General features: G+C 45.7%; 1 protein-coding gene across 1 annotated transcript; it reads right to left on the bottom strand.

Annotated features, from left to right (window-relative positions):
* Positions 1 to 319: 319 nt before the first annotated feature.
* Positions 320 to 2,713, bottom strand: LOC109744166 (gibberellin 2-beta-dioxygenase 6). Its single transcript, XM_020303263.4, has 3 exons — positions 2,059 to 2,713; positions 949 to 1,282; positions 320 to 782 (listed from the first exon to the last, which is right to left on the bottom strand). Exons 1-3 carry the CDS (start codon positions 2,535 to 2,537, stop codon positions 513 to 515), a joined length of 1,083 nt encoding a protein of 360 aa, XP_020158852.1. The 5' UTR covers positions 2,538 to 2,713; the 3' UTR covers positions 320 to 512.
* Between the last annotated feature and the right edge of the window lie 7,499 nt (positions 2,714 to 10,212).

Here is a 10,212-nt window from a genome sequence, read left to right as displayed (position 1 = left end):
CTAACTTCATGTCAATGAATCATGAGGCAAATCTTTATGCCTTTGAAATTTGAAGGAAAACAAATCTTCCGTTGTCCATGACCATGCGCCAAGCTCCAGTTCAAACAAGTGAAAATATGACGTCTAAGTCTAACTGTTTTACAATACTCATATGTTTGTCTAATTTATATCTAAAAACGTGCCTGTCTAGCGAAAACATCTCGATTGGAACAACGTTGAAGCTTAGGTGCTCGTCCGTCCACGTTTGTTCCTCGTAGTACGCACGACAAGACGAAAAGAAGGAACGAGGAACAAACAAACGGGAGCAGATGGGCAGACGTATCACCATAGCATCATGTTATATATTCCATTGATTCCTCCATCATTATCTCGTGGTATAGTACCTATCACCTAGGCCCAAAAGGGGCGAAACAAAACTAGAATAGAAATAGAAAGAACTAAAAAAAAGGGAAATTATCTCCGATTCCATACTGCGGGCGCACGACGCTTCTACGGTGAGATTTGAGTACGTGTTAAAAACAGAGGCCGTGATTCATGGCGTCAACGGGAGACTGTTTGAGAAAGTTGGGGAGCCCAATCTTTTTGCCGGTTCTCTTGACATCGTCCTGCACCTTCCTCCGGTACTCCCCGAAGGTGAACGGCCTGTACGGGGACGGCTCGCCGCATGTGCCGACCGGCGAGTCGTACGACGGGCACAGGAAGTAGGCGACGGAGAGGCGCTCCGCCTTGGCGTTGGCCACCACTTTGTGCTCCACGCTCTTGTACCTGTTGTTGCTCCACGCCTGCAGCATCCAAATGCAGAGAACCAGAATAAGAAGGCGAAAAATGCGTCCACACGGAAAATAGTACCACCATCTGATGGGACGGTCGGGTACACCTCTCTGCTTGGTCAAAACTCCGGCACGTAGTACGTATATGGGGGTAAAACGCCGAGGAGGAGACTGTTACCTGAAACAGATCGCCGATGTTGACGATGAGCGCGTCGGAGCGGGGTTTCACGGCGACCCAGCGGGAGTCCTTCATGAGCTGCAGGCCCCCGACCTGGTCCTGGCAGAGGATGGTGAGGAAGTCGCTGTCCGTGTGCGGCACCAGCCCGAACGTGTCCGGCGCGAACGGGCACGCCGGGTACCTGTTGAGCCGCAGGAAGCACGTCGTCCCGTCGCACCCCGCCGGGAACGCCGGCTCGCCGCCCCCCGCATCGTGCCCGAGGTCCTCCGCCAGCGCCGCCGCCACCGTGTCCGCCACACGCGACATCGCGTCCGCCACCTCCTGCATCACGCCCCTGCTCGTGTGACACAACGTGTACCCATCAGCCATCAGTACGGCCGCTACTCTGTTACGACCAAAAGTCAATAAAACTACTCCTCATGACTCGTGGTAAAAATCTCGCCTAGTGTGACTAGTGACCGTGGTAAACACACGTAAGTATGTAGTACTAGTAGATTAGATTTCATGGTGATGTATACTATTAAAACTAGCGCTCGTGCATGTACCATTTCGACTGATGGTCGTGTGTATTGTTCGTTCATACACGTATACGGCTAGCCTGAGATATTTCTCTATCCAGACACTGTACACGGAAGGGTACCACGCAGCACACAAATTAATATTCGGCGTATGTATCATGGTCCTGGGGATGGGGTTGGTAGGCTGGTTCGATGGACACGAAGGCGTTAAATTCGGTTAGTGTACTAAAAGCGCCCATGTTTCGTGGGCACATACGCAGCCGCACACATGATATCGTCATTCATCGACCCAAACAAAGCCGAATTAATGTAGTTGACAGGAAAGTTTTGCCCCGCGCCTCCATCTTCTTCCCTTCTACTAGAATAATAGTACACATATATATGCCGACAGCAAAGGAATATAACGATCGCGCGCATAATAACTATCAAAAGTGCTCTTTCGTCCTTGGACTCACAAATGAAAAAAAACTCTATCGACGGAACTGATTAATGTAACTAATTGTAATTAAGCACGTTCGCTCATGTCTGCCGGAGTAAGTAGGGTAGTAACAAGAAGAGGCATGCATATGGGCGGGCGTACGTAAGCACGTACCTCAAGGAGCTGAGCTTCCCGTAGTCGCAGTCCTCCCGGGAGATGCTGGCGAGCGGAACGTGGAAGGCCTCCGACCACGAGAGGTGCCGGAGCGACGTAGCCGTCGGGTTGCCCCACCGGTACGAGCCGTTGAGGAGCCCGGCCTTCTCCTTGGTGTCGAACGGCAGGCGGAACAGCCGCGCCTGCTCGCGCCGCATCTCCTCCAGGAGCTCCCGCCCCACGTCGTGGTTGATCACCTGGAAGAAGCCCCACTCCGACGCCGCGGTCGCCATGGCGTCCGCGCACGCCTTCCTCTCCCCCGCGTCGCCGCTCGTCAGGCGCTTCAAGTCGATCATCGGCAGGGCGCGCTCAAGCACGGCCACGCTCTCCGACGCCGGCGCCGGCGCAATGCCGCCGCGGCGGAGCTGGTCGCTGCGCAGCAGCGCGCGGTAGCTGTCCGCCAGCGGCGGATCAATGGCTGGCTCGGCGAAGGCCGGCATGGTCGGTCGACGGAGAGAGAGATAGGTAGCGTAGACACGTGCGTGCGTACGTCTAGCTAGCGCGCTAGTGATGGGCCAACCGGTCGTCGTGTCACACGCAGTGCACACTCACTCGCTCAGCTTAGCTACCACTGGGCCGCTCGCTGGGCAGTGGCTATGGCGAATCGCGGTGCTACGAAAGATCTGGGAAGCGAGAGGCCTATATATAGAGAGAGGAGGGCCGGGCGCGCGGCGCTAGCTATAGGCTATAGCTAGTGGTTGCCCGGTGGGCAGAGAGCTGGACATGTGCTCGATCGCACGTTCTTTCTTGCATGGGGCGCTCGCCCGGTCGCCTTTACTTACGGACGGTGGATCGGGGAATAGCCTAGCCGTTTCGAGTGATCCTCTGAGGGCTGAGGCGTCGCGCGATTAAGACCGAGCGACACTTGTGTGGGGGCGCAGCAAGTTATGGGGGCCTTGTCTTTGACCGCGCGACTTGAGGCTCCATTCAATGCCAAAAGTGTTTTTGAAGAAGCGGAAGCTCCCGGTAGCTAGACTCGGTGCATTGCATGCGTACGTGGCGTTGCAAAAGGTCCAAATTCAGAGCTACTTGTGTGTTTCTTGAGATGCACATCACGCAATATTGGCCTTCTTCTCCATGGCACTTACTCTAATGTTGATGTACTACTGTATGTATCGTGTGGGTGCATGCATGACTCAATTAATGCGGCTTCCGACGACAGGTAAGTGCAATTTTGATCATTCCATCCTTCACCATTCTTGGTACTACTCGCATAGCTTCTAGTTAGCTGGCTCTATCTCGAGTGGTTAATTAGATGACTAGCTCAAGCATGATGGTTGCACCACCATATCTTGTGTTAATTACTTATTAGTTGCTCCCCAATTCCATAATACTTGTCGTGGTTTTAGTTCAAATTTGAAATAAAACCATGACACGACAAATATTATGGAACGGAAGTAGTGTTGACGTGTATAAATGTATTGCATAGTCTCTTCTATCAGACCTGGTCTTTTGGTTGTATTGGCTAGACCGGATACTTCTACGTGGTATCGGAGTCAAGAGGTCTTGAGTTTAAGACCCGGCTCACGCAATTAAATTATAGTCCATTTTTGATCCATGTTTAGGTCCGAGCATTAGCTAGAGCATGCAGAAGGAGTAACTATTACTTGAAGAAGTCAAGTGAGATTTTGTCGACCTCGCATGGAGAGAAGAGAGAAAGCAGCAGGGGCAAGGTAGTACGTCGTGACCCGTTTGCATTCTGCCGTTCAATTTTGAGCAGTGCTGCATGCAGCATGCTGGGTCCTCGTGAGCAGGCTGACACCCCGACAGAGGCTGCTCTTTAGACTTGCGATTTGCCATCCCTGTCTCCAGCCTCACAAAACGCACAACAAGCTGGGGCAAGTGCACATGAAGAGAAACAGGAACGCAGAGCAGCCCAGAATTAACCAATTCGCAGATTTGCCCCTCTAACCGAATTTTAATATCCAAAATACCATACGCAGTGGCCCCCGGCACTGCTCCCGTATGTTCGAGTCCAGTAGCTGGAGTAGAGTAGACAAGAGTATTTTGTTGTGCCAAACAACTGTACATATTAAATACCGAAATAATGTGAGATGTTTGTATTTTCTATAGTAGTTGTATAGTGGCGTAGGAGTACATTTTATGATGCCGACTACAGGAATTCAACGGCTTCACACGCTGACACGCACAGTAGGATCACGTGTAGGCTTCGTCGTCGTTATATTTTAAGTAGGGGCCAACTGCTTTACCAAGGCAGAAGGGAAGGAGCTGGAAGCCTCACATCTATACTCAGCGAACACGCCATGTTCCACCGCTGAAAAAGAACATGTACGTACGCGCGCCGCCATACCTGTACGTGATGTGCTCTAGCTAGCCTGCCATATAGCAACAACTGGCACCTTACCCTTCTGAGATTCTGTACAGCGATGTGAAAAATATCTCTAGGGAGCAGTAGCAGCTAGATACTTCTAGACTCCAGAGGGCAAATCTGCCTCGCAGCTCATGGTGACCGAGGTGAGTGGTGGTCTGAGGGAAAAAGAATATCTGAATGTTATCCTCCAGTTGTTCTGCAGTGTGAAATGATCAAATGAGCGAGCAAAAAATCGGAAGTGTGACTAGGCCGAAGATATACACGCAGCCGGGGACTGATGTGCTACGGAGCTCCGGAGACACGTCAGCACTAGATATGTTCACTCCTACTACAATACTGATAGGTACAGTTCAAGTTAATACAGTTCAAGGCTGATGGGTATGTTATCTATCGGTTTAGTCAGACTTCGTTTCTTCTTCTCTTTTGGGAACCACTAGGCATCAGAATGTCTTGCATCCATCAGACTAGCTGCTTGTTGTTGGATTAGTAATTTGTCATGCGTCCGATGCATGAATAGAATGGATTGAGGTAACGTGGGCCTAGATAATTAGCGTACATGCATGGTCTAGTTTTCCTTCCTTGCAACTGCTTCCCTGAAGTACGTGCGACCGACGCTTCGTTTTTTATCTTTCGCAACAGGGATAATTGGATGGAGAGTTTATTTGAAAAATTGGACGAGGAGTTATTTGAAATATAACAGACTGTTTCTTCTCTTCTTTTTTGCTGGGGATAACAGACTGTTGCGAACACAGCAAACTTTACTTTCATCGCGATTGGAATTTTCTTCATATTTAACGGTTTTTTTTTCAACACGGCAAAACAAATGTTCCCATAGATACAAGAATTTGCTTCAATTGCGACAAATTTGCTCCAATCTGACAGAACCTTTTGCCTTATGCAATGGTATATTTTATTTTCCAAACATCACAAATATTGTTTCCCCAGAGTAAGAATACAAATGTGCTCAGTTTACTTCCATCATACAAAAATCAAGCTTCCAACACAACAAAACTTGCTTCATAATCCATAGTCATATTTTCTCCAAGCGGCCATGCGCGTATGGTTAGTTTGCTTCCAAGTGGATGACCATAACACTCAGCACTGAGATGCATGATCACACGCCGCACGCCATGCCCATCAGTGACTACCATGTTATCCTCAACATAGGCAAAGCATGTTTTTTCGCTCCCGCCAGCCTTGCAAAAAATTAGAATTTAGAAGTATGTCATGTTTGGTGTGTACACAAACATTATTCGCACGATACAAATAAAGCATGAAAATGAAGCAAACCAAATAAATGTGGAAGCACAAGTGTGAAAGATATGAAGCAGACTATGCACAGTGAAGAAGCATAACTATGTGGCGTATGAAACAAATTGTACACCATGAAGAAAAGTATGATTCATATGAAGCATGAAAGTTGGGATGCATCATATTCATACAATCTAAACATAATTTCTACATAGTGGAAGCACATTTTTTGTTTCTAAATGAGAATACAAAAGATATCTACGTAGTCATTCAAATTAAGTTCCGAAAGGGGTGAAAAGGTGAATGTCTTGTGCATAATATATGTGAAGTTTAGAAAACATGAGTTAGTTTTCAATTAAGTAAATACATGACGTTTGAAAACATACATGAATTGTGCAGACGAAGAAAAACTAAACTCATTATAGAAGCACAAATTTGAAATGTACAAAGCAAACTAGGCTCAACGAAGAAGCATATATGTATGGAGCGAGCTGATACAGACGTTTGATGCAAAAAAGCATGTACGGTTATAAGCATGGTCACAACCTAGATCAGATGGAGGCTGATTCGTACAACCTGCCGCAACATGGGATAAACAAAGATATTGACGTAGATATAGGTCACACAAATTTTAGAACACAATTATGCCCAAAACCAACTAGCAATGCATGGATTGGAAAGTATTATGAGTAGAAAACTCAAAACCTGGGTCATATTGGGATGGGGTGGGCGTAACCTTCAGTAATCCACTTATGGCGGCTTCACTCCCAAATAGACGATGCTCTGGCGACCGCATGCCACAACTGCAAGTGGAGCAGGGTCGAATCTTTGTGGAGATAAACACGATGACTATGCAGTTTGCGAGGTCATTAACAAGCAGTCTGTGGGCCAGTCCTGGGGCATCCACTGGGCGGCACACTTGCGATATGGAGGGGAGGCCGAGCGGTGAAGGTGGATGACGAGGACGATGCAGAGAAGGGGCGGGTGCGTGAGAGATGGGGACCAGATGAGTTGAGTTGATTTTGGCAAGTTAATTCGAGATACAGAGTGATTACCGTAGGGGGTGTCGGAAAACAATTTTAGGGCATCACTCAGCCGTGAGATCCAACAAGGATCGACTGCATGTGGCTGGTCTGACGAATTCTTCTTTGTAGACGTCTGGACGAAAGTGTTTCCCTTCTCTTATTCACTACTACTACAAGACCGATGGATAAAGCTCAAGTTAATACTACAACCTCCATCCTGATTTACTAGTCTCCCTTGTATTTTGGGTCATACTTTGATCATGTTTTCAATTAATAAAATACTCCCTTCGTCTTGGTGCATAGGGCGTGTGCATAGTTCTAGGTCGCTGATTCGACTAATTAAAAATGTGTTATATGTCATCAAAAGCATATCATTGGGTTCATAAGCGTATGTAGTTTATAAATATATTTTCTGTTATGTATAGTACATATTTAGCTATTTAAATTCATGACCTAGAACTACACGCATGCCATATGCACCGTGATGGATGGAGTAAGTTATACGTAGCAACAATAATATCATTGGAGACTAAGTTCAAATATGAATTCAACAAAATAAGTTTTGATGACATGCATTAACATTCGTAAGCTTTAGCCATCATTAAACTTCTCCAAAATTTAAAGCTGGCTAAGACCAGTAGGCGGGCGAATGAGGTGGCACATTAGATTGCTAAGTTTAGCTTTGATAATAGAGCAGAGGGTACTCTTTGTAATAGTTCCCCGTCCTGTGTGGTGGATGTGTAAGAAACGGTAGTAAGAACCATTCGTTAAGTTGATATATGTGATGTATTTTTCACAAAAAAAGAGAACAACGTTGCAGGCTATGATATTTTGTAAGATCAATAAGTAGGTCTAGATGATGAAGCAGGTTTCTTCAGAGGAACTGGGGCTTACTTAAGGATGATATTGTTCGTGTTGTCCAGCAATTCTTTACTTCAGGATGTATGCCTGAGGGGGTGAATGATACTACGATTGTTCTAATTCCTAAAGTACAGAACCCTCAGTCGATGAAGGATTTTCGACCGATTAGCCTCTGCAATGTCATATATAAAGTTATTTCTAAGTGCCTTGTTAATAGACTGAGACCTCTGCTGGATGGTATGATATCTCCTACCCAAAGTGCTTTTATTCCTGGGATATTAATTTCTGATAATGCTCTCATCGCTTTTGAATGTATGCATTCCTTAAGTACGTTGAAAGATGCTCGTGGTGAATATTGTGCATATAAGCTGGATCTTGCCAAAGCATATGACCAAGTGGATTGGAAATTCCTGGAAAGTATGCTTCAAGCATACGGTTTTGCACCTATGTGGATTAAGTGGATTATGACTTGTGTTACAACCGTGAAATTCTTAGTTCGTTTTAATGGCCAATTGTTAGACTCCTTTCATCCTTCTCATGGACTGAGGCAAGGGGACCCTCTTTCTCCGTACTTATTCCTCTTTATGGTTGAAGCACTATCGCTATTACTTAATGATGCTTCGGCAAGAAGGGTTATCCAAGACTTCCACCTAAACAGACAGGCTCCTGGTATATCTCATTTACTTTTTGCTGATGACAGTCTCCTATTCTTTAAAGGTAATTTGGAGCAAGCCCTGAACATAAAGAGTATTTTATCGGCTTATGAGGAGGGGACTGGCCAATTATTAAGTCCAGATAAATGTTCCATCTTATTTGGCAAGAATTGTTCTCTTGAGAACCAGGTGTCCATTTTGGTTATCCTTAAAACAACGGTCGATGGATTTGAGGATAAATATCTTGGCTTGCCTGTTCCGGAAGATCGTATGAACGCGGGCAAGTTGCAATCCACCAAAGATAAAGCGCTCAAGCGGGGTTCGGACTAGATTGAAAAATATGCTTCAAGTGGAGTGAAGGAAATCCAGATTAAGTCTGTTATTCAGGCTATTCCAGTCTATGCCATGGGTATTTTTCAATTTCCTGTTTCACTTTGTGATGAGTTATCTCAGATTATCAGGAATTTTTGGTGGGGCGATGAGGAGAATAGGAAAAAAAACATTGGCTGGCTTGGGATAATATGACGAAGCCAAAAAGTGAAGGAGGAATGGGTTTTCGAGACCTAAGGCTTTTTAATCAAGCGCTTTTGACCAAACAAGCTTGGCGCTTATTGGTTTACCCGGATTCCTTGTGTGCAAAGGTGATTAAAGCTAAATATTATCCTCATGGACACCTAATTGATACGGTGTTCCCGCAAGCGACTTCCCTTACTTGGCAAGGTATTATGCATGGGCTTGAGCTGTTGAAAAAGGGCATTATTTGAAGAGTTGTCGATGGAACCAGTATTAATATCTGGAGGGATAATTGGATTCCTAGGGAAGCGGGCCTAAAAATGGCTGCTAAAAAGAATCGAACGAGGATCAAATGGGTGTCTGAATTATTCATGAGTGGGTCTAGGAGGTGGGATGAGAATCTGATCAGACACCTATTTTTTCCTCATGATGCAGAGGAAATTCTAAAGCTTCGTATTCTGTATTTGGGTGAGGGAGATCTACTTTCTTGGCACTATGAGAAAAATGGATTATTCTCTGTGAAGAGTGTGTATAGACTGGCACTGTCTCTCAAGCAATCAATAGGTGATTCCCGGAATTCTAGTAATGTCGTGAATGGGGAACGGAGGCTCTGGGACATAATTTGGAAAGCGAATGTTCCCCAGAAAATTAAAATATTTGCTTGGAGGGTTGCTTCTAATAGTTTTGCGGTTCAAGTTAACAGGGTGAAACACCATCAAACTATTTTAGGTACGTGCTCGATTTGCGGTACTGAAGATGAATGTACTTTTCATGCATTGGTAAATTGTCCAAAGGCATGTGCATTTCGTATGGCTCTGAGGGAAGTATGGAATCTAGCAACTGAAGACATTCTCAAATATTCTGCGCCAGACTGGTTTCTTATATTATTGGATCAATTAAATTCACATATGCGTGAGCAGACAATATTCATGTTCTGGAGAGCTTGGCACTTGAGGAATGATTTGATTTTTGGTAAGGGAAAGGAATCCATCGCAACTTCGGTAAGTTTTGTTCAAAGTTATTGGACTACTTTCTCGTCTTGTTAGGCAAACATGCAGGTGGTGGTGTGCAACAAGGGTAAGCAAGTGGTGGAAGATATACAGGTAAACACAAATTTGGAGAGGGAGGTCAGTTCCTGGAAGACTCCCGATTTGGGTTTTTACAAGATTAATGTCGACGCAAGTTTTGTGGAGGCCATCAAATCTGCGAGCATGGGGGTGGTGGTTAGAGACCACAATGGACATGTTATCATCTCCTCTTGGGATTATATTGGTGCTTGCCATAGCGTCGAGGAAGCGGAGATACGAGCGACCCTCTCTAGCATGTATATTGGAATCACTCTTGACAAAACCATCATTTTGGAAACTAATTGCTCCTTTGTAGCTTCGATATTTGGAAAAGAGTGTGTTGATAGGTCAAGCCTGGTGGACGTAAAGAAGGAGGCGCTGAATGTCTCAAGGCTGATGCCGGGTATGAAGAT

This window comes from Aegilops tauschii, chromosome 2 (assembly GCF_002575655.3).
Source record: "Aegilops tauschii subsp. strangulata cultivar AL8/78 chromosome 2, Aet v6.0, whole genome shotgun sequence".
In the NCBI taxonomy this organism is placed as follows: Eukaryota; Viridiplantae; Streptophyta; class Magnoliopsida; order Poales; family Poaceae; genus Aegilops; species Aegilops tauschii.
The sequence above is the reverse complement of the archived record's forward strand: the minus strand, read 5'-3'. Positions and strand labels throughout refer to the sequence as shown.